This window comes from Mustela putorius, unplaced genomic scaffold, assembly GCF_011764305.1.
Source record: "Mustela putorius furo isolate JIRA1106 unplaced genomic scaffold, ASM1176430v1.1 tig00003867_pilon_pilon_pilon, whole genome shotgun sequence".
Lineage (NCBI taxonomy): Eukaryota > Metazoa > Chordata > Mammalia > Carnivora > Mustelidae > Mustela > Mustela putorius.
In genome coordinates this window covers 16,709,714-16,734,862 of record NW_025422019.1, presented here as the reverse complement: position 1 = coordinate 16,734,862, position 25,149 = coordinate 16,709,714, and the positions used below count along the sequence as shown (strand labels likewise).

Genomic DNA, 25,149 nt, shown 5'->3' with positions numbered 1-25,149 from the left:
ATATATATATATATATATATATATACACACACACATATTTTTTATATATTTATTTATATATGTATGTATATATTTGTATTTATGTTAATATAAATTATAATATAATAATAATAATAAATTTATAATATAAAATTATATTTATATATTATATATAATATCTACTATATAAATATTATAAATATATAAATATTATAAATATATTATATATTTATAATATTTATATATTTATAAATATATTATATATATTATATATTATATTTTAATAATATTTACATATTTATAAATATATTATATATTTATATAATAGATATTATATATTATATAGAATATAGAATATATATTTATATGTATTTATATGTATTTATATTATATATTAATATAATAATATTTAATAATAATCAAATTTTATTATTTATTTATTAAATAATAAATGATATTCTTATTTAGTAATATTTATATAATAAATATATATTTATATATGTTTATATGTATTTTTATATATTTATATTATATTATAATAATATATTATTAATTATTAATTATATAATATAAATTATATTATAATTTATATAATATAAATATAAATACATATAAATATACATTTATTATATAAATATTATATATTTAGTATATATAAATATATATATAATATATTTTTTTATAACGGAAAAATTCAGGGGTCAAGAGACATGTGAAACTATCTGTAAACTTTTTTACTAATCAAGGTGTACACATTCAAAGAACAATAAGATGAGTAATTTCATGTATTATATCCCTAAAAATGAAAAGTGATAATTTTGCTAAGGGGGCAGATGTAGTAAAACACCCTCATGCATTGCTGGTAGAGTGTAAGTAGTAAGTGCAAACTTCTAAAGTAATGGGTGAAGAGGCTCAGTGGGTGGCTCAGATGGTTGAGCATCTGCCTTCGGCTCAGGTCATGATCCCAGGGTCCTGGAATTGAGTCCCACATCAGGTTCCTTGCTCAGCAGGGAACCTGCTTCTGCTTCTCTCTCTTTCTGTCAAATAAATAAGTAAAATCTTTTTAAAAAATTAAATAAAAATGGGGCGCCTGGGTGGCTCAGTGGGTTAAGCCTCTGCCTTCAGCTCAGGTCATGGTCCCAGGGTCCTGGGATCGAGCCCCGCATCGGGCTCTCTGCTTGGCGGGGAGCCTGCTTCCTCCTCCTCTCTCTCTCTCTCTGCCTGCCTCTCTGCCTACTTGTGATCTCTGTCAAATAAATAAACAAAATCTAAATAAATAAATAAATAAAGGTAAAGTAATGTGTGTAAAACAACTTAAAAATGCTCATACTCTTTGGATCAATAATTCCATCTAGAAATTTACTCTAAAGAAATAATACAGAAGCGCCTGGGTGGCTCAGTGGGTTAAGCTTCTGCCTTCAGCTCAGGTCATGATTTCAGGGTCCTGGGATCAAGCCCTGCATTTTGCTCTCTGCTCAGCAGGGAGCCTGCTTCCCTTCCTCTCTCTCTCTGCCTGCCTCTCTGCCTACTTGTGGTCTCTGTTTGTCAAATAAATAAAATCTTAAAAAAAAAAAGAAATAATACAAAATTGGGGTATTCATTGCAAGGATGTTCACAGCATAATGTGTAATATTGAAGAATTAAGAACTGCCTAATAAACATTATGGGCTTCTATTGTAAGACTCACGGGTTTAACTAAACATTGTTATGATAGATATTTGTTGAAGGAAAGAATTTACAATTACATTAAAATAATGTTTACTTAGGAAATTGCTATGTAATTTGTACTTGTCTTCAGTGAAAAACCTGGACAAAACACTGTATGATGCAACTATATATTTTTTTTTGATGCAACTATATTTTTAAATACTTTGGAAAAAGACTAAGGAAATATTATTTCTATGTTAACAGAATTTGCTTTTCATTTGTAGGGTAATAGGAGATTTTTTTTCTACTGCATTAAAAAACATTTTTTTTTGTATTTCTATATATTCTAAAAAGAGTTCCCCACTCCCCCTTTGTAAATTAATGGGATGGAGAAGAAATGTGCCCCATAGTGGTAGAATTTTTGAAATGCAGAGAAGAGCAAGCCATGAAATTCATAGCAGCCTAGTATCAGGGTGACCCAGCCCAGGTCTCCTATTTGCCAGTGACAACCGGGATGGTCTGAGACAGGGTTCCTAATACTTGCCAGGCGATAGGAAATGCTTTAAAAAGCAGGTCCTACTGCGTAATATGTATGACTATGAAGTTATTATGATTGAATACCTAAAACATTTTAATGGCAGTGTAAATGAAGGATTTTACTTTTAGTATTTTCTGTGATAATTAAAATGAACAAAGTGAAAAAGATTCCCAAGCTTGACTGGTTATGAATGAATGACATATCAGAGTCTTTGTGATGGACTGCCTTGCCCACCTGTGTGACAGGCATCTGCGCTTAAGGCAAAGACTTTATATCCACCAGTTCCCTTAAATAGGTGGCTCACGCAGATAAGAGAAGCCAGAGAGCTCATTGTAACTTCCGGGTTATGAGGGGGTATTTTAAAAACCTCTTGCCTCTATCACTGTTATAGACTTTAAATAGGGGAAAATCACTGGACGCAACAACTTCTAAGGAAGGAACCTATTGACAACAATGAATTCTAATAAGAAAACACTTCTCATTTGGAGAGTTAGGGATTACTTTTCATAAATCAAGTTGGTTTTCAACCATGGTTCTTAGCATAATGATTACTTTCTACATGGTAGAAAGGAAGTTTTTCCTTCCTTGAGAGGTTGCATGCCATGATTAGATCAGAAAGCTGTCATAGTGAAAACTTTAATCAGCTTTGCTGTCTCCTTTCAGTCTAGAGTTATATCTGCAGCTTCCATATGGGGCAGGTTTTCCATCCTTGCCAACTGTAAATGATGCCCCTGGGAGGCGTTATGGAAAAAAAATCACGTTCCTTTGGGGTTGTTCACTGCTGTGGCCAAAGGATTCTTTCCAGTTAGCCCAGATAGAATTCGTGGCAGCTTAGCAGCCTGGATGCTGACATGATGAAAAGTATAATTTCTATGTGTCCATGTGATTTCAGCTTTGATCTTCATTTTCGATTATGCACTTAATCATGTCCATGGGACTGTCTGAGCTTGGTGCTCAGGAGGAGATACTTTTCCCATTATTTCGGTCTTAAATACTTTCTCCAACTTAAAAGGAATCCACCGTGTGTAACTTAGAAAATCACTATTCATTTTGTCTTAGAAAATCACTATTAGAAAAATCACTATTCTTTTTTTTTTTTTTTTAAAGATTTTATTTATTTATTTGACAGGCAGAGAGGCAGGCAGAGAGGGGAGAAGCAGGCTCTCTGTGAGCAGAAAGCCCAATGCAGGGCTTGATCCCAGGATCCTGGGACCACCGCCTGAGCCAAAGGCAGAGGCTTTAACCCACTGAGCCAAACAGGCACCCCCCAAAATTACTATTCATTCTGTCAACAAAGTAGTACATTAAATAATTGAGTTGCTATTTCATGATATTGCAGGAGTTTGACCAAGATGAGGACTGTAGTCATTCCATATTGGTTACTGAAGGAGGAGATCCAAGTGGTGATGGACAAGATTGGCAATCCGGGACAGAAGGTATCTGGGCTATTATTTGTGTTATTGTATACACTGATTATTTGGACCCCACTCTCCCCCCACCCCGCCACCCCAATTTCAGTAGTCTTGGTAGAGAACTTTGAAAACACAGAAAATCTCAAAGGTCAAGAAAACCCACTCACAGTCCTATCCTTTGATCTTTATCTCAATCAGAGTCTTGGCCACTTGCCAGCTAAAATGGCCATCTCTCTTATGTCTCTCTCTTGATTCACCTCACTCTCTCCCGCTTTCCTTTTTGTCCGATAACATCTTTCTCCCCATTTCTTTCCTCTCAGAATCTTCCATCAGCTCCAGGGATCTGTTCTCTTCCAGAAACAAGCATTTCTCCATCAGCTGTTATCCCAGGGCTTCTCTCTTCTGAAAAAGATGGGGAACTGAACAAGGCTCTAAAGCCCCAAGTCTCAGTCTTTTATTCCATGAGGACATACGTCTGGAATTTTCCAGAACAACACCCATTCCAAATATGTTATCCTGTCATATCCATGAATGCCTTTGCATTTAACAGAGCACAAGGTATTTGCAGATTCTCACTTCAGAAAATGGTCTTCACAAAGATCACAATGGTCTACTCACCTATAAATTTCTTAAATTAAATGTTTATTCACACTGCTCCAGTTTCTCTTCGGCAATTTTCTGGCTTCCATTTCTAACTCTGCAGGGAAGCTGTCCGCTTTGATTCTTTTCTCTGCAACCCTGTGAACCTCCTCAAACACCGCAGTGCCGGCCCAACCACGATCTCCTTTGGCCTCTTATGCGATGCTGCCCTCTCCTGTCGAGCTCCTGTCTCTCTCAAACTCACTTGGAATCTCCTTTGTCCAGGCTTAGGGTGGAGAATAACTAAATAATTAAAATTTAAAAAATCCTGGCCCTCTTCCAAACACCCCTTGTGGTCTGACTTTGACTTTTGAACACTTCAAAGCAGAGTTCTCAGAACAGTTGTATCCCAAGTACCCTCCAAGAGATTAAATAATTTGTTTATTCTACTCTATTTGGAGATGACTTGCCATTTGAGGTGCAATTAATTCTTTTAAAATAATTTATAATGTCAGGGGGAACTGGGTGGCTCGGTTAGTTAAGCTTTTGGCTTCAGCTCAGATCATGATCTCAGGGTCCTGGAATGGAGCCCTGCATCGGGCTCTCTGCTCAGCAGGAAGCCTGTTTCTCCTTCTGCCTCCCACTTCGACCCCCACTCCTTGTACTCGCTCTTTTGCTCACATTTTCTCTTTCTCAAATAAATAACATCTTTTAAAACGTTTATAGTTTTTTTATAAATTTAAAATATAAAAAATTTTCATAGAGGAGTCATAGCACATATGTAACACCTCCACTAAGCTCTTGCTTAGAATTTGAGCTCTTGCTTAAAATTTTGCTTGAAATTTCTCAAATTTGAAAGAAGCGATTATGTTTCTGGTATATTTTCTTCTCATAGTTATTAGTCTTTAGTAGTTACTCTTTCAAGTCACAAGTGTGAAACAAAAACGTGTGGAGCAGGGTGCCTGGATGGCTCAGTGGGTTAAAGCCTCTGCCTTCGGCTCAGGTCGTGATCCTGGGGTCCTGGGGTCGAGCCCCACATCGGGCTCTCTGCTCCGTGGGGAGTCTGCTTCCTCCTCTCTCTCTCTGCCTGCCTCTCTGCCTACTTGTGATCTCTGTCTGTCAAATAAATAAATAAAATCTTTAAAAGAAAAAAAACGTGTGGAGCACTAGTGTGCGTTGTATTCATCTTAAGTATCAATAAGTCTCTTTAACTCCCATTTATATATTTTTAACATACTTGAAGTTGTTGATGTGTAAGTGCTTGCACACTTTATACAGACTTTATGTATATGCCATGTGAGTTTCTATCCTGTTGTAGATACACACATTTAATCATTTAGTTTATCTTTTTGTTCACTGTATTCTATTCAAAAGGGAGTATGACCAAAATATATATAAACTCTATAATGTTTAGATCACACCCATAGACTTTTAACAGCTAAATATTCCTGCAGCTTGCATTAGCTTAATTATAGGCTTTTATAGAAGGTAATTTATAAAGTACAATTTATGCCACCCCTAAAAAATTCCTCATCTTGGGCACTTGGGTGGCTCAGTTGGTTGAGCAACTGCCTTCGGCTCAGGTCATGATCCTGGGGTTCTGGGTTTGAGTCCCACATTGGGCTCCCCCTGCTCTGTGGGGATCCTGCTTCTCCTTCTCCCTCTGCCTGCCACAACCCCTGCTTGTGCTCTCTCTCTCTCTGTCACATAAATAAATAAAATCTTAAAAAAAAAAACAACCCTCATCTTTTTCCTTAGTATAAATATCTTCTTGCATTCATCAATCAGCTAAGTTCCTAGAACAATTATCAGATGCAAACCTCAAAGACTACCTTGAACATGTAAAATTCCTCTCTTCATAAATGGAATAAGAATCTATTTCCTAAAAGTACTGTGCTTGAAAATTTTTAATGCACTGTATCCATCAGGATTCTTGTTGCAGAAAACAAAATTTAATTGAGTTAGAAATGAAGGAAGTTAAAAAAATATATTAGAAAACTCACAGACCATTGAAAAGCCAAAGGAGAAGGACAGACTCTAGGTTCGATTGTCAGGAAGAATTCTGGTAATCACATCTCAAAGCCGGCTGCTCACCCCCACATTACGTTGCTCTGCCCCAACCAGGAAGTTGCTCACTTATCAAGCTTGGAAACTCATCCACCTGCAGACAAGAACACCAGCAAAAACGATGACTGCATCTTACCTTTTTCATGTAACTCATGAAAAGACTCTGGCTCTCCAGTTGGCTTTCTGAACTCGAGTGGCAAAGGAGACTGGAAAATATAGTTAAAAAAAAAAAAATCCGTGTTGAGATTCACAGTTTAGGAAATTATAAAACTGTGGAAAGGGTGTCAAAATATTTTGAACTTTGATGCCCATCAATTTAAACAGAACCAGTAGAAAACACAGGAAAGGAACACAGTTCTGGAGATAATAATGTTTCATCACTGACTGAATTAGACTGGGCCATTTTTCAGTTTTCATTTTAAAAATGGCTGAACTTTAGCAAATTAAGGATCATTTTCCCACTTTGAATATCATTTTCACCTCTTTTGCAAAATTGTTTCTGACTATATTTAAACGTTGCCTTAGTTTCTCTCTACCGTAACCTTTTTCTGCTAGGCTTACTTTACCTCTTCTTAAGCGGAAGGGCACACTCAGGAGCAAGGGTTCTACTTCTACATGTAAAAATCTTTTCTGGCCCACTGGGTAGGTTCAGAGGTTCCCACAACCATTCGCACTATTAGAGAGACAAAATGGGGAACATCTGTATGTTCCCAGCTGATTTCAGAGCCAGCATGTTCTATAATCCCCCCCCCCGGCCCAATTTAGGACCAACAATTAGGATAGGACCATTAGTTTTTAACAATTTCCACAAAGACAGTCACACAGGTATTCCTTATATTTGAATTCCAAGCCTCTCATTTTGTGCTGATATATAGTGTGGTGGTTAGGCTCTTTGAAAAAATTTTAAGAATATATTGACCATTCCAGGGAAGCCTCATTTTTAGACACGTGCTCCTTGCTATTTATTAGAAAACCTGCAGTCATGTCATCATATTGGGAAAACATCAGGAAAACCAAAGGTAGATTATTCAGGAACATTCCCGAAGTCACCCACGAAGAGCAGAGGTGGTCCAGATCTATCTGATTCATACCCCTCTTTGATCTTCTCTGCTCTGCTTCCTTCCTAGCATTCTATCAGTGGGGCTGATTAAAACCATAGCTCTTCTAGGCCTAGGGAGACTCACTAAACGGCCCTAAGAGATAGGACTGAAGACTGGAACAAGCACCGGGTTGTTCTAGAAGGATACATCTCTATGTTCCTGCAACAACATTTGTATACTTCTATCACAGGGTTTAACTTGATACACTCTGTGCTTTTTTATTTGCTGTCTTTACTAAGGTCACAGTGATACCTTGTTTATTTCTGTATCTTCAGCACAAAGGGTTAGGCTTGGCGTATACTTAATAAGAGTATATGAATACCTGACCAAACCTTAAAGTAGCATGATTCACACTAGTTTTTAAATGTAAATTTAACATGTTATATTGTAAGCAAGCATTGATTCTACAAGTTGGAACTTTCTGTCTTAAGGGTTATACTGGAAATCATTCCATGGAATCAGATAGGAGTTGATCAAAATTCACACACAAGCAAGTTACTAGGGGGCCACGTAAATGAGCTCATTGAAAGTTCCCAGTGGTTGTGTGCAGTAGGTGTCATTAGTTGTACAGAATGAGGTCTTGTTTGCTCCATCCAGGGAGAAAGCATTGCTCATCATAAATCTTTATTTCATACCTGAAAAGTTTTGTTATGCACTTTTTTTTTGCTCATGTATCTGTCATTTGGATGTCTTCTTTGGAGAAACATCTGTTCATGTCTTCTGCCCATTTATGAATTGGATATTTGCTTTTTGGAGTTGAGTTATATAAGTTATATATTGAATACTAACACTTTATCAGATATGTCATTTGAAAAGGGCTTCTTTCATTCACTAGGTTGTCTTTTAGTTTTGCTGATTGTTTCCTTTGCTGTGCAGAGCTTTTTGTTTTGGTGTACTCCCAATAGTTTATTTTTGCTTCTGTTTCCTTTGCCTCAAGAGATATATTTAGAAAAATGTTGCAATGGCCAATGTCAGAGATATCACCAACTGTGCTCCCTTCTACATTTTTTATGGTTTCAGGTTTCACATTTAGGTCTTTCATCCATTTTGAGTTTATTGTTGTGTGTGGTGTAAGAAAGTTGTCCTGTTTCATTCTTTTGCACATAGCTTTCGAGTTTTCCCAGCACCATTTGTTGAAGAGACCGTCTTTTTCTCATTGCACATTCTTGCTTCCTTCGTCATAGATTAATTGACCATAGAGTTGTAGGTTGATTTCTGGGCTTTCTATTCTATTCCACATTCTTTAATTATTAAAAGCATTAGCTAAATAACCAGAAATAAAATACTCAGTTCCCAGATGTCACTGGCATTCATTACTTTCTTCTTTTTATCATCATCATGTGTTTCTACAGGTGTTGAGATTATTGTTACTTTTCCAAGAGATGTCAGTTATCTCCAAGAAGTGAGCCAAGAAGATTTGCAAGAAAACACGTAAGGAATTTTCTTTGAAAGTTTAGGCTGAAATTTAAGTACAAAGGGATACTTGTGTGGTAACCTACATTTTTAGTAATCCACCCTCCAAAAAACACTCTAAAGCAGGGGTTGTAGTAAATATTATTGTGGCAGGAGCTGGATGATACACATTTTAGGCTTTATGGGTCATGTGGCTTCTGTTGCAATGATTCGGCTCTGCAGTAGTGGCTCCAAGGCAGTCATAGACAGTATGAAAACAAATGGGTACGTTTGTGATCTGATAAAATTGCAAAAACAGACTGAAGGCTGACTTTGGCTCCTAGGGCAGAGTTTGCTGACCCTTACAGCAGTGCCACTTAATATGTGATTCTGTGGTCCTTCTATTACCAGTCCGTGATGAAGTCAGGACAGAAGGTGAAAATGTAAACACTTAAAAAGTTGTATTCCAATGTGACCAGGTAATTTTAGGTTCACTGATCTGATAATGAAAAAACTGGGTTTTGTTTTCATGGTTTTGATTTTTGTTTTATTCTTATAATAATTCACTTTTATTATAAGAATGCTACAAAAGTGTCATTCCACAATGGATTGGAAAATTTAAAAACTGGTCCTTTCCCAAAGATAGTTTGAGAAGTCCTGAGCCAGCTAATGCCTTTGGGAGAAGGAAAAGAGTGCATCCCTTATGTCTGCACTTTCCCCCTCTGATTTCTCTGCCCAGGGAAATAGGGACGCAGATGATGTGGGGCGTGAGTCAGAGGGTGGAGAGGTCTTGTCCTTTCAAGAGTACATCTCTTCCATTCAGCAGCACCACTTGGAAATAGTTCTCCAACTTTCTGGTGATATCAGGCTAGACTGAGAAGTGGAGATCCAGAAAACACAGGGAGTAAGTTTTGCATGAAACTCTGTCCTCCCTTTTAGTCAGATAGCCCCAGTGCATGGAGAATGGGCACGAGCACATGCTGTTTCTCTCCCAAATGAGATGGTGGACTTCCCGACCAAGACGCTGACCATGGGACCTTTACTTTTGAAGAACGAGGAAAGTTCCAAGGAGCTCTGTGATGAGCATGTGGGTCTTGTGTTGCCAAGACCTTGCTTAGAACCAAATGTCTCCATGTCTGTAGTCAGAGAAGATGTTCCTCACTTTCTGAAGGGGCAGCAAAGAAAATCTGAAGGTGAGTTCATTCAATCACAGTGACCCCTTTATTCTTCTGCCAATAAATGATCTATCTATCTATCTATCATCTTTTTCTTGAATGTTTGAAAAATCTTTACTGTGAACTCGTATTTAGTTGATGTTTACCTGTGGGAATCTGGGGGCTTACATGGAAGATGCCTTCCTCCAGGATTTGAGTTTGCCATTCTTTCTAGCCCAAGACTTATTTACCAGATAGCAGCCCTGGTGCCAGCATTTTCCCTTATGGCAATGCTGTCTTTGGTATTTGCTCACCACTGTCGTAAACCAATTGGCTTAAACCTCCGGGGACAAACCGGAGGTTTGTAGTTCAACACAGTGCATTTACTGGCTTACTGCAATAAAAGAAATCGCAGAGCAGAGAAGCTGTCAGGGCAGGATTTTCAGTAGGGTGCATTTCCAGGAGCTTCCCGAGAAGAGGTGCATAAAGTATACCATGATGGTTTTTCATGGTCTCCGTTTCTTTTGAACTCTGTTCTTTCTGTTTGTTTTGTTCTCTGTATTTTCACATCAGAGGCTTTCCTCACACATCCATTGTTCCTTGGCTTGGCTATCTATTTGTGTTTCTTGGGACTAAAAAGTGCTGTGTGCTCCAGGGAGCAAGTTGAATGGGCAGAGAAAGACCTAGATGGTTGAGTGAGGGATTCCCCAAGTGTCAGTATGCACAGATAGGCTTTTCTCTTGGCCGCTGTTTCCTAGATAGGGAAAACCCAAGGCCCTGACTGGATTGAAAGTCTCTCAGTTTGCCGGCTTTCCCGTAATCCTTTTATTTTCACTCCGGCACCTTGCTTCTGCTCTCAACTATACCTCCCTAGCTCCTTAGTATCCTTGTCCCAAACTCTCCAGAAAGTAAACTTCCAGCCATTGCCAGGAACAGAGAAGAGCAGCTCTGGTGGAGTGGGGCAGGACAGGGAAGCTGGAAACCACTTCTTCCCCAGACTTACAAGCAACCCCTTTTTTTCATCCTCACCTTCGGAGGTACCCCGCATCTTCAATTCCGGCTCCTGTCTGGAGTTCTTATTTCTTACTGAGTTCTTCCCCTGCAGGCTGACAGCCAATCAATTCTTATTCATTCATTAAGTTTTCATTATGTAAAGTTTTGTTGACTTTCCTTGGCTGTTGTCTTGTCCTCTGGGCTTTTGTTGTTGTTGCTGTTCTTGTTTACTCCTTTTTAATTTCCCTTACTATCATTAGAGTGAGGTTTGTGGAGTGGAGAAAACCTGGCACATTCCATCTTTTAACTGGAATTCTATAGACATTGTAGAAAGGCCTTCTACATTTAATGCCAAAGTACCTACCAGCAAGATCTCACCTCTACAATCTCACCAGAAATGTTTGAGTGTTTTTCTACCTCATGTCAAGCCTTCCCAACACTGAATAGCATTTATTCAAATATTTATAATAAGGTTAGAAAGGTTTTTTCTTTTTTAAATCAGGAGGTTATGCACATGCACCCAATTATACTTTATATTTAGTTGTATTTCTGGTATTACCTTGCAGCATCTTCTCAACAGGGAAACCTCAACCTCCAGAATATGACCTCTCAGAGGGCAAGGATTTTGTCTTTGTTGTTGATAACTCTATTGCCATCTGTCAGTCACTTCTCAAACACTCAATATTTTTTGGAGAAATGCATAAAGAATTGGAAGGTGGTTTTGCTAGCTATGGCTAAGAGGAATGCTCAAACCCCTCCTATTTGTATCCTCTTCTTAGGTACCATTTTCCACCCACTGATGTCTTCTTCACCTGTGTTATATCTTAGAGAGGTCTGTTTCTAAGTCAGATTTTAAAATGGCAACCTGTGGGGGCATCTGGGTGGCTCAGTGGGTTAAAGCCTCTGCCTTTGGCTCAGGTCATGATCCCAGGGTCCTGAGATCGAGCCCCACATCGGGCTCTCTGCTCAGCAGGGAACCTGCTTCCCTTCCTCTCTCTCTGCCTGCGTCTCTGCCTACCTGTGATCTCTGTCTGTCAAATAAATAAATAAAATCTTAAAAAAAAAAATAGCAACCTGTGACTAAAACGGACCTGGATTATATTATGTTCGACCTTCAAAACACTAAAAAAAGGGGATGGGTGGGAAATTTCACATAAAATCTCCAACTCTCTGGCTTCTCTTGATGACTGGAGAAACTAGTAGTACTAAATTATCCATTTGGAATGGAAAACATCACTTGGAATTGTGTAGTAGATGTCTTTTTATTTTTTTATTTTTATTTATTTTTCTTAAGATTTTATTTATTTATTTGAGAGAGAGAGAGTGTGTGAGAAGGGAGAAAGTCAGAGGGAGAAGCAGACTCCCCATCGAGCTGGGAGCCCGATGCGGGACTTGATCCTGGTACACTGGGATCATGACCTGAGCCGAAGGCATTGGCTTAACCAACAGAGGCACTCAGGCACCCAGGGGACACATAATTTCAGCTTACTACTGTCCCTATCTGTCTCATTTCATCCATTTATGGGACCTGCCTTGACACTAGACACATGGGACCTTTTGGCTTTAACTTCAAGCTGTGGTGGTGAGTGGGGCTTTAGGCACCATTCTGACTTTTTGGTAAAAGGCAACCACTAGGTCGACACTACCTAGTAAATCCCGTGTATGATCTATCCCATGTTTAAGTTCAAACAATTGTCCCTATTATACATGAATATTTGTTTTCACATTTCTGTATGGCCCAGGTTTTATGAACAAAAAGCTCTAAGGGGGCGCCTGGGTGGCTCAGTGGGTTAAGGCCTCTGCCTTCCGCTCAGGTCGTGATCCCAGGGTCCTGGGATCAAGCCCCACATAGGGCTCTTTGCTCAGCGGGGAGCCTGCTTCCTCCTCTCTCTCTGCCTGCCTCTCTGCCTGCTTGTGATCTCTGTCTGTCAAATACATAAATAAAATCTTTAAAAAAAAAAATGCGCTAGGAAATGAGGTTAAAAGATGATTGCATGATAAACATGTCCTGGAAATTAGAGTTAGTGTACTGCTCCAGAGAGATTCAGACCTTTATTTCCTCAGGAGCTGTTTGCTTACATTCAAGGATCATCACACCCCAAGATACATGCCCATGCCCCCTTTCTCCATTTGCTTACATTTCATAGTAAAGGTCACTCTTTCTTGGGAGAGAAAGAAGGGTCGAAGTACCCATCACTCTGAGTCTCATAATTCCAGGGTTTGTTTTTGTGGTGATTCCCCACAGGTAAACATCTGGTGCTCACTGTGTTGCCCTGTGGGGAACTGAGGTGTGGGAAGCTGGTGCTATGATACTTTGTGAGTAATGATTGCTCCGTTCTCTGACCCAGAAAGCTTGTATTTCCTATCAGAATATAAACATAAACATAAATATGATTATGAATATAATTGTGAATGTAAATGTAGATATATGAACACAAACATGTATGTGTATGTATATAATATGCATATTATATATATATATATATGATATACATTTACAGTTGACCCTTGAACAATGTGAGAGCTGGGGAAACTGACATAGAAAATCAATGTATAACTTTTGACTCCCCAGAAACTTCACTACTCATAGCCTACTATTAACTGGAAGCCTAATCAATAACATAAACAGTCAAGTAACACATATTTTGTATGTGTATTATATACTGTATTCTTACAATAAAGTGAGCTAGAAAAAAGAAAATATCATTGAGAAAAATCATAAAGGTGTACCTGAGTGCTCAGTCAGTTGAGGGTCTGACTCTTGGTTTCAGCTTAGGTCATGATCTCGGGGTCTTGGGACTGAGCCCCATGTCAGGTTCCATTCAGCACAGAGTCTGCCTGAGATTTTTTTCCCTTGCCCTTCACCTGTACTCCTCCCTCTGCTCTCTCTCAAATAAATAAATAAATAAAATATTTTTAAAAAATCATAAAGAGGGACGCCTGGGTGGCTCAGTTGGTTAAGAGCTGCCTTCAGCTCGGGTCATGATCCCAGTGTGCTGGGATCGAGTCCCACATCGGGCTCCTTGCTCGGCAGGGAGCCTGCTTCTCCCTCTGCCTCCATCTGCCAGTGCTCACTCTCTCTCTCTGACAAATAAATAAATAAAATCTTTTTAAAAAATCATGAAGAAGGGCGCCTGGGTGGCTCAGTGGGTTAAGCCGCTGCCTTCAGCTCAGGTCATGATCTCAGGGTCCTGGGATTGAGTCCCGAATCGGGCTCTCTGCTCAGCAGGGAGCCTGCTTCCCTCTCTCTCTGCCTGCCTCTCCATCTACTTGCGATTTCTCTCTGTCAAATAAATAAATAAAATCTTTAAAAAAAAATCATGAAGAAAATACATTTACAGTACTGTATTGCATTTATTGAAAAAGTTCACATGTAAGTGGATGCATGCAGTTCAAACCCATGTTGTTCAAGGGTAAACTGTATATAAGAAAACCTTATATATAAAACAGCATCCTCCTTCAGCGGTGGAGCCTGAAGTTTGTTTGTTTGTTTTAAAGATATTTTTTTATTTATTTGATGGGGGAAGGGTAGAGGGAGAAGCAGACCTCCCATTGAGCAGGGGGCCCAATGCGGGGCTCAGTTCCAGGACTCTGGGATCATGAACTGAGCCGATGGCTGTCGCTTAACTGACTAAGCCAGCTAGGGGCCCCCATTTTTTCTTTAAACCTTAAGGTATTTTTGGGTTTTTTTGTATTTTTTTTAAGATTTTATTTATTTATTTGACAGACAGAGATCACAATTAGGCAGAGAGGAAGGCAGAGGGAGAGGGGGAAACAGGCTCCCCGCTGAGCAGAGAGCCCGATGCAGGGCTTGATCCCAGGACCCTGAGATCATGACCTGAGCCGAAGGCAGAGGCTTAACCCACTGAGCCACCCACGTGCCCCTAAGCCTTAAGTTTTCTATAATCATTCTATACCCACCTCTGTGTGGATTACAACTTGAAAAGTTCTTTTATTTATTTATTTATTTATTTGAGAGAGAGTGTGAGAGTGAAGAGGTCAGAGGAAGAGCAGACTCTCCGCCGAGCAGGGAGCCTGGTGTAGGACTTGGCAGTTGCTCAACAAACTGAGTCACCCAGGCGCCCCACAACTTGAAAAGTTCTTAATTTTATCTTTTCCTCAAACCTTATCACTAAGATCACTCCATCTCCAACTCTGGCTTAAAACCTACTGTGTTCTCTCTATTACTAAGAATATCTAATTATTTTATTTTTTTCTTGTTATAGAGTTTTCTATTTCTGATATGAAGTACAGTAACAGAAGAATCGAGGTAAGATTAGTTCTAGCATTTCTGACTTAAGATTTAAAACCAAAGAACCTCTTGTTAGAGACAAACTCTATCAAAGAACTCAGAACTAAAATCCTCAGCAACTATAGCTTGCAAAACAACAGCTCACAGTTTAGAGAGTCGCAAATAGCTACTAGGACAGTTATACTTTGCCATGTACATTTCTTTTCTGGCGTGTCTTCTGTTCACTATATAATGTGGTAAGTAACTCTTTTAGACATATTTTTCCTTCTTTGAACATGTCTAGAAATTAGGTAAAATTTCCCCCCAGTGATAGATTTTCCCAATTTAGTTTGTAAGTATAGTTTTTGGAAAGATTCTTGAAAACCTCTCAACTGCCGGCCTCTTTTCTATCCCATGAGCCTATAAGAAAGCGCATAGTGGGGCACCTGGGTGGCTCAGTGGGTTAAGCTTTCGCCTTCTGCTCAGGTCATGATCTCTGGGTCCTGGGATCGAGCCCCCACATCAGGCTCTCTGTTTAGCAGGGAGCCCGCTTCCCGCTCTCTCTATGCCTGCTTCTCTGCCTACTTGTGCTCTTTCTCTCTCTGTCAAATAAATAAATAAAATCTATTAAAAAAAAAAAAGAAGAAGAAAGAAAGCGCATAGGTCCTGCTCAGTATTGTAAAAAGAAATTTATTGGCCTTAAAAACGAATAAAAGCTACTACTAGGGAGATGTTTAAGCCCTTGCAGAATCTGTCTTTATTTAATTAATTAATTTATTTTTAAAGATTTTACTTACTTATTTGACAGAGAGAGATCACAAGTAGGCAGAGAGGCAGGAAGAGGAGGAGGGAGGGAAAATCAGGCCCCCTGCTGAGCAGAGAGCCTGATTTGGGGCTTGATCTCGGGACACTGGGACCATGACCCAAGCCGAAGGCAGAGGCTTAACCCACTGAGCCATTGAGACACCCCTGTCTTTATTTCTGACATTATGTTTAAGCTACTGAAGAAAATCATCTGGACAATAGAAGTGGGGAATCTCACCGCTTTTCACTACTTCTAATTAATAGGTCTCTAGTGTCAGCTTCCTTTTCCTTTCTTCTTACAAACAGGTAGCAATACAATGACAATTAAACATATAGCTCTCGATTGTCATGCATGATCCCTGCCTATAAGTATTCTAGTATAGTTAGGTACCAAATCTGGGAAGAATCACGGTGGAAAATCATTTTATAACTCAATAACCATAAAGCTTAATTTTATATATTGGGTTACACTGACCTCTAGAGGTTGCCGATAGTAAAAACTAACTTTTTTTGAAAACAGTTGAGAGGGCAAAGAAGTAAAAACTATTCACGGTTGCTAGATTTCAAGTGTATAGTGTGGCATCTTTCTAAGCCCTGCTCAACAAAACAATTCATCAAAATATTAAGGAGTAGTTGTGCTCCAGATACAAATTCTGAGTTAGTCTATAACCTAATAATCATTGTTAAAGTAACTGTAATAGATTTATTTATTTATTTATTTATTTATTTATTTATTTATTTATTTATTTTTAAGAGAAAGAGCATAAGCAGAGGCAGGCAGGAGCAGAGAGAGAGGGAGACAGAGAATCCCTAGCAGGCTCCTTGCCCAATGTAGAGCCCACACCCAGGTGCCTCTGTAACGGAAATTTTAAGCTAAGTGGGTATTTTAAAAAATCTTAGAGATCGTTTCTATGGAAATGAAAAGGAAAAGAGAAGAGAAATAAAATTTCTCGTCTTAAAATTTTAATATTAACATGGGCACCTGAGTGGCTCAGTTGGTTAAGCGTTGGACTCTTGATTTCTGCTCAGGTCATGATCTCAGGCTCCTGGGCTCAAGCTGTACCTCGGGCTCCACAGTCAGTGGAAGTCTATTTCTCTCCCTCTCTCTCTGTCTCTTTCCACTCTCACACACACTCTCTCTCACCCTAAAAGAAAGATATTTTTAAAAATTTTAATGTTTACATTACAGGGCCTTTATTTTATTATAAATACATAAACTTGAATCTTTATAGCTATGCTAATCTTGGTTTTTATTTTTTATTTATTTATATTTTAAAAGATTTTACTTTTAAGTAATCTGTACACCCAACATGGGGTTTGAACTCACTGCCCCGAGATCAGGAGTTACCTAGTCCACTGACTGAACCAGCCAGGGACCCCCGACAATCTTGGTTTTTAGAAGTATTGTTTTACCCGAAATACCAGAAGTGAGCTTTTAGTCTTTAAAATTGGGATCCCTAGTGGACACCTGGGTGGCTCAGCTGGTTAAGTGTCTGCCTTTGGTGCAGGTCATGATCCCGGGGTTCTGGGATCAAGCCCCGCATTGGGCTCCTTACTCAGCAGGGAGCCTGCTTTTCCCTCTGCCTGTCACTCTGCGTGCTTGTGCTCTGTCTCTGACAAATAAATAAATAAATAACATCTTTAAAAAAATAGAAAAATAAAATTGGAATCTCTAAGATAGCCTTGTAAAGGGCTACCTAAAGAGAATCTTAGAATCTATCTGGAATGGATGGGGAGATGGGGTAACTGGGTGATGGACATTGAGGAGGACATGTGATGTGATGAGTAATGGGTGTTTTATGCAACTGATGAGTTGCTGAACACTACATCTGAAACTAATGATGTACTATGTGTTGGCTAATTGAATTAAAAAAAAAAGAATCCCTCTGGATTACTTAAACCACTTAATACGATATCATGTACATTTCTGTGTTCATTAACCTTTTTCTCTTTCCTTTTAGTTCCCTCTGCCACAGTTGTCACTTTTGTCCATGAAACCTGGTCTTCATACAATCCCCCCAAATCACAAGGATCAAAAGGAGAGAGAAAGAAATATTCTGAACTTTATATCCTTCGTACCTAAGCTCTCAGAGCCTGGAAGTCGATCTGAGGAGTTTAGACCATTACACAAGCAGCAGGAAACTCCATTTAAGGTGTTTGTGGATCAGACTCTTAAGTCCTCTGATAGCTCCATTTGGTCCAGAAACATGTGCTCCTTTTGGAAGGCTAGCCATCACAGACAATACATGGAGACGGAGGAGAATAGGATTTCCAAGGAAAATGAAGGAAGTGACAAAATCACAACCTTTGACTTCGGAAAAGGACAATCTTTGGTGTCCTTTGAGAATCGTAAGCAAAGCAGTTTTCCGACAGATAGGGAGGTGGATATTGATTCCATTGGTCATGAAATGAGAAAAGCAGAAGAGAATTCTCAACATCTTTCGTCAGGAAAGAAAGAGGGTTCAGTAGCCAGAAACTGTAAACAAGGCTGTGAAGTTGGATGTACCATGCCAATCAAGTTCCAAGAATCCCAGCATTCAGAAATAATTCTAAACCAGGAAAAAGAAACTAGAAACGATCAGACTGATTCCAAAAGTGCTTCAGTACATAAAGGTGAAGCACTTGAGCCAAATCATATTTTAGAAGAGTATACTGTTCTTAAAAGTTTGTCCAGTGCAGTCCCTGATGGCCCCACTGAGAAGCTCCCTCAAGGTCATAGAGGCATGGAGACAAACATAAAAGTATCAGTAGCAGAGGCCACCAAACCAGAAATGAATGGAATAGTGCCTCTTATCCACATCACTTTCCCTGGACATGGAACTCCCAGGGAACCTGCCAGAGCCAAACCGAGCCTCCCAAAAAGAAAAGGCACTCCTCAAAACAACAATAGCTTCAACATACTCGCACACCCAGAAACTGATGGGCATAAGAGGAAAACCCACAGAAATAAGTTGGAATCAAAGACCAAGAGCAGTAACAGGACACCCCAGAATTTCATGATTTCCATTGAAGGTTCCATCAAGCCTACCATGCATAAAAACAGCATTAAAACTCAAGTTTTCCCTGCCTTGGGGCTTGTTGACCCCGGACCTCGGCAGTCACCCAAGTTTCAAAGGCAAATGCCACAGGTAGAAAAGAAGCAATCAAGTCACCGGGCTCTAACACCCAAAAAGCAGTCTTTTCCTTGCCTCTGTAAGAATCCAGGAATAAAAAAGTCTTCTGTTCCCCTCTCTGCTCAACCAGCAGTGCCGAGACTCAATTACTTAGATCTTAAGTATAGTGACATGTTCAAAGAAATCAATTCAACTGCTAATGGGCCTGGAATCTATGAAATGTTTGGGACTCCTGTTTATTGTCACATGAGAGAGGCTGAACGTCATGAGAACAAATACTACCGAGAGATAGCCTCAGCTCCAAATGGGAGAAGTATTACCAGCAAATGTCGATCTTCACACAGTGAGAGGAGCAGCAGTGGCAGAACAAGATTTTCTCAGAAAAGACCACATATTAAGCCTTCAAAGGCTTCATTTGACATTAAACAAAAGAACAAAAGTTTAATTTCTAAAGAAAAGGGTTACAAGGCCGTAGGTACCAACTTACAAGGCATTGGAAATGGTGATGATATTTCAGATCCAGAGTGGCAGGTAAAGTCTTCGGGAAGTGACTTTCTCTCTTCCAGGGATGAAGTTCAGCCCATGAACTTGGCTCTGCCGCACAAGCGGGCCCCTGAACAGAATGAACTTCCTGTTACAGATTTGTCCACTGTTGAAGAAGTCTCTATGGAAGAGTCTGGCGATGAAGGAGACACTTCTAACAATCAAATACTTGCTACAAGCCTCAGAGATCTGCATGAACTGGAAGAGCTACATCACCAGATCCCACTTGTCCTTTCCGAAAATAGCTGGGCAGTGCCCAGTGACAAGGGTTCCAACAAGCGTGCACAACAAGAAAAGCAGAATACACCCTCTCTTGGTAAAATAAATGCCAACCAAATTTTAACTAATGATATAGGGTTCGAGAGGGTTTTAGATAAGTCTGAAACACTTAAGAGTTTCTCTTTCCAAGAGAAACAACAGAGGGCATCTTCCCAAGCATATCAGCATTGGGTACGTTCTTTGGATCCAGATAGTTTAGCTGATGAGTCGGTTACATATCACACATTTGAAGACACTTTAAAGGAGGCAAATTCAATTTCACAAGAAATTCTAGATTCTGTGAAGAGCGAAGAATTGACAGATGAACTATTAGGGTGCCTAGCTGCAGAACTCTTAGCTCTGGATGAGAGAGAGAATACCTCTTGCCAGATAATGGCAAATGAAACAGATCCTGAAAACCTAAATCTTGTCTTTGGTAGGAGAGGAAAAACCACGGCAGAATTGGGCAGAGAGACAACAAATGTTAAAATACAGGTTGGTATAATTAGAATCAGTAATCCATTGAGGCAGGAAGAGACCTCAGAAACAGTCTGGTTCAGACTCCTTATTTTCAATTGAGGAATCGGAAACCTGGAACAACTAAACAGTTTGTCAAGGTCTCCCCTGTTTGGTTGCAAGTTTGGCATCCAGATCCCCTGACTGCCAGGCTAAGATGTTTTCGTTATACGGCCTTACTTCTGGAATTCAGCCAGCCCAACACTGCTGTGGCATCACTTTGGGCACATTAATATAGCAAAACCATTTATTTAAAGTAGGTCAATATTTTATTCAGTGAAGATGTTTTCAATCAACAAATAGCAGAGAGATAATTATGGGTAAAACATTGCTCTGGGTGGTATGTGAAATAGAAAGAAATGCATATAGCCCCTAAAGTAGCCTACCAGCTAATTCCAAAACAGATACGAAGACATGAAATGTGAAAACTTTAACACAGAAATATTATTGGTGCATCTTGTATTTTTGGCACTCGACTAAAAACTAGAGACATGTTGGGATACAAGACTTAGCCATTGTTCTCAAGGAAAATAAGTAACAATCCTGAAAAATTAAAAAAAAATTTTGTTTGGTGTTGGAGTGCGGGTGGGGAAGAGGAATACTGAGTTTTGTTTTGTCTGTTTCAATTCTCACTGAATTACATGAGCCTCTTGTTCTACTCAGATTGTAAAGGCAGAAACTGTAGGTTTACCTGAAGTATTTATTGAGCACTGACTGGGGCTATATCACCCTCTATCCGGATTAGGAACAATCATTGCAGTCAGCTGATCAAAGGATACACAAGGCAAATAGTTTTATCATAGCTGGGTTTACTGAGAACTTACCACGTAGGAGTGAGATATGTTATGTTGTCTTCTTTATATGCTTCATAACGGGTCTGTGACATAACAAGTCCCCATTTGGCAGATGTGAATACTGAAGCTTAGGATGTTAAGACAGTCAGTGAGTGGCGGAGCCATGCATTCTGATTCCAGCCCATACCTTTAATCACTACACAGTGAGATTACTCCTTGTCCCGAAATGCCAGCTCTGTCCTCATGGTGAACTTAATTTCTGTTGGGAGGAGAGAGTGGTTCAGGAAGGCCTCCAGGCTGGGGTAGGAAATGGAGATATGAGTGTGCACATCTGTGTGTCTGAGATGAGTCTAGAACTCTGCCATTTTAGGTTTTTTTTTTTTTTAACACTTATTTATCTGACACAGAGAGAGAGAGAATGTGCACACATGTGCATGCAGGAGGAGGGGGAATGGGAGAGATCTTCATGCAGACTCCCTGCTGATCCCGGAGTCTGACTTGGGGCATGATGTCAAGACAGATGAGATCATGACCCATGAGATCATAACCAAGAGCCAAAACCAAGAGTCGATGCCTCCACCGATTGAGCCATGAAGGTGCCGCACAACTCTACCATTTTAAATTCAAGTAAAGCTATCAAGCTAGTAAAATCATCAGCCTGTAACCCCATCCTGTAGTGATGGAGTCAAAACTGACTATTTGCAACCTTTTCCTTCCCAAGCAGTCAAGTTTAGTTTGGGTAGAAACATGAAAGGATGGGGGAGGAGGAACCCAAATGGTCTTTTCATTCCTGAGGAAGGTAAGCTTGCAAGAAAGTCTTGCTCTTCATAGCCTTCACCATGTGTCTGCGTCACTATCGTTTGTTTTTAAGAACTTGTGGAGGAGATCAAAACAAAGCATTTTTGGCCCTGATCAACCAGTTGGAAAACATGGTCTACATTCTGCAGAGATTCTTGTTCTCTGACTTCTAGGGCAAGACTTCTCTAAGTTTATTGTGAATGCAAATCACTTGGAGATCATGTTAAAATGTAGGCACTAATTCAGTATGCTTGGGGCCCGAGATTCTGCATGTCTAACAAGCTCCTAACAGATTCTCCTTTGAGTACCAAGGGTCTAGAGGACCATGGATCATCACTCTATTTATGCATTGTGGCTGTGCGCAAGGGAGAGAGAGTGTCTCTGTGTATATTTGTGTATAAATGTGTGTATGTATTTAGGTTTATGTATATATGCGTGTGTTTGAGTGTATGTTTGTGTTGTGGAAATAACTGAAGAACAGACAAAAGCTATTCATAGCTTGCTATAGCAATGGAGTCAGCCACTAACACTGTGTTTGGCAGAGATTCAAAGACAGGCAGAGGAGTGGGAAACCTTAGAGGGAAAAAGGGCAGGCTTCAGTTGCCCTGACTGGAGGCTCTTGGGATGGGGAAACTGCAGGTGAGCTAACAAGCAGTGTCCTATGTGACTAGTCAGGGTGTGCATATTTGGCCTCTCTAGTTGGTCCCAAGTTAGAAGAAAGGAAGACTACTTTCCTGCCCTCCCTCTATCCCAATGACTCAGAAATTAATGGTGACTTTTCTTTTTGTCTCATTTTCCCAGAGATATAGCAATGGGTTCAGAATATACAACAAGGAGGAGAAATTTCTCAACTCAGATGAAAAGAAGACATTTTCTGAAAATAGTTTGAAGTATGAAGAATCTATCCTGTGGACAAAGGGAGAGATCCTTGGGAAGGGAGCCTATGGCACAGTAAGTTAAGTGGGAAACATGATGAAACCCCAAATCCCCACTCCTCCTTGACCACCCTTTCTCCCTAATCCTCTTCTGCCCTCCCCACTCTGTAAACTCTTTTACATGGAACTTTTTCAGTTGGAAGTAATAGGAAACCCAACCCAAACTGGCCTGGGGGAAAGGATGTTCACTGGGTTAAGTAACTGAAGGGTGAAGAGTAGGTGTGGTTCTGGGCATAGCTGATTTCAGGGGTCAGACAATGTCACTAGGGTCTGGCCTCCTGGTATCTCTCCTACTGGGTCTCATTCTCAGGGTCTATGTAGTGGGGTGATGGCCAATGTATTTCTAGCCTTTCATTCTCCTGGGTCCAAGTCCAGTGGGAGAGATGTCTCATTGCTTGACAGCTCAAGATGTTACAAGAAGTTGGGAGAATCATTGTTGAGTGGCAAAAAAAAAATTAAAAATAAATAAATAAATAAATAAATCCTTACATTTTTTGAAAGACTATCTAAAATCCTAGCACATTAGATAGTGTTTACATAGATTGGTAAAAAGAAGACTGATCCAAAGATGAGAGAGGTTATTTTCTAGCTGGGGACATATCAGTGAGAAGCTGGAAAGACATGAAACCACTGAAAACGCATGAGGGGTCACTGCAACATTACCCCAGGACCTGGGTTCCCCTCTTTCCTTAGAGCTTTAGCACTGAAATAGGCATTTCACTTATTTGGTGAGGAGTTTTCCCAATGTAGGCATGTAGATATCTATGAGGTAAGAATTCTTATCTCAGTGTTATAGATGAGAAAAACTTAAGTCAAAAAGATTATGCAACTTACCCAAAGTTACATAGCTGGGGAATGGCGAAGCCAAGATTCTATCCAATCCAACCCAGTGTAATATCCACTCACCATGCTACTCCTCCCCATTTTGGCCTCACTGAAACATTGAATTTGCTTAAGTACTTTGCTCTTACGTAGGGATGTATCGACTTAGAAAAAGAGAAGGGTTTGGGAGGAGAAGGGAAAGACAATGGTCACCTGAGGCATTTTGTGAACAAGTTATATCATTTATATTTAATAATAAGGTTTGCTTCTAGGTATATTGTGGTCTTACTACCCAAGGACAGCTGATAGCTGTAAAACAGGTGGCTTTGGATACCTCTGATAAATTAGCTACTGAAAAAGAATACCGGAAACTGCAGGAAGAAGTAGATTTGCTCAAAGCACTGAAGCATGTCAACATTGTGGCCTATTTGGGGACATGCTTGGAAGAGAACATTGTAAGCATTTTCATGGAGTTTGTCCCTGGTGGCTCTATTTCTAGTATTATAAACCGTTTTGGGCCATTGCCTGAGATGGTGTTCTGTAAATATACAAGACAAATCCTGCAAGGTGTTGCTTATCTTCATGAGAACTGTGTGGTGCATCGAGATATCAAAGGAAATAATGTCATGCTCATGCCAACCGGAATAATAAAGCTAATTGACTTTGGCTGTGCCAAGCGTTTGGCGTGGGCTGGCTTAAATGGCACCCACAGTGACATGCTGAAGTCCATGCATGGGACTCCATATTGGATGGCCCCAGAAGTCATCAATGAGTCCGGCTATGGAAGGAAGTCGGACATCTGGAGCATTGGCTGTACTGTGTTTGAGATGGCCACAGGGAAGCCCCCATTGGCTTCCATGGACAGGATGGCAGCCATGTTTTACATTGGAGCGCACCGAGGGCTGATGCCTCCATTACCAGAACACTTCTCGGAAAATGCAGCGGACTTTGTGCGTGTGTGCCTAACCAGGTAAGAAACTAAACACAGGAGGAGGAGAAATCCCCAGAGTCCAAGATTGCTGACATTTCCCCTGTAGTTTATAGCCCACAAAAATAAAAATCAAGCAGAGAATGATTTTGTACTGAAAGGAATCATGATTAGCCACCTTGGGTGATTGTGCTTCTTGTTGTGTCAGGGTAGGGGGGTAATGGTTCAAGTAGCAAGTGTCTCAATTAAATGTCTAATCAGGGACAGGCAAATCAATGGGTGTGCAAACTTTGCCACAGGTCTACTTATTTAGGAGTGGGATGTCTTCCAAGGGACTTGGCATGGTGCAATGACATTAACTGTGCATAGGTTCCCCTTTCCTGAGATGCCTTTCCTCTTAAGCAACCAGTGTTCTTACCTTCTTCCTAAAACTGGCTCTAGGGAAAGTGTGTGAGAAATTCATTCATGTTGAGGGATTGTTATGAATTGACTGACTGATGACCGACAGCTCTAATGTATTGGTCCTCCCAGAAATGCTTGTATTCA

At 39.9% G+C, this 25,149-nt stretch overlaps 1 protein-coding gene across 2 annotated transcripts in view; it reads left to right on the top strand.

The window, feature by feature from the left end:
* The window catches only part of MAP3K19 (mitogen-activated protein kinase kinase kinase 19), a 66,187-nt gene that overhangs the window by 34,465 nt on the left and 6,573 nt on the right, over positions 1–25,149 (top strand). Inside the window, exons 7-13 of one of the 2 annotated variants that reach the window (XM_004774266.3) lie at positions 3,504–3,600; positions 8,675–8,753; positions 9,654–9,907; positions 15,088–15,131; positions 17,858–20,305; positions 22,720–22,869; positions 23,948–24,645. In XM_004774266.3, the coding sequence (XP_004774323.2) occupies positions 3,504–3,600; positions 8,675–8,753; positions 9,654–9,907; positions 15,088–15,131; positions 17,858–20,305; positions 22,720–22,869; positions 23,948–24,645 (3,770 nt within the window). The remainder of the gene's footprint in view (positions 1–3,503; positions 3,601–8,674; positions 8,754–9,653; positions 9,908–15,087; positions 15,132–17,857; positions 20,306–22,719; positions 22,870–23,947; positions 24,646–25,149) is intronic. The other variant, XM_004774267.3, reaches the window with a different exon arrangement.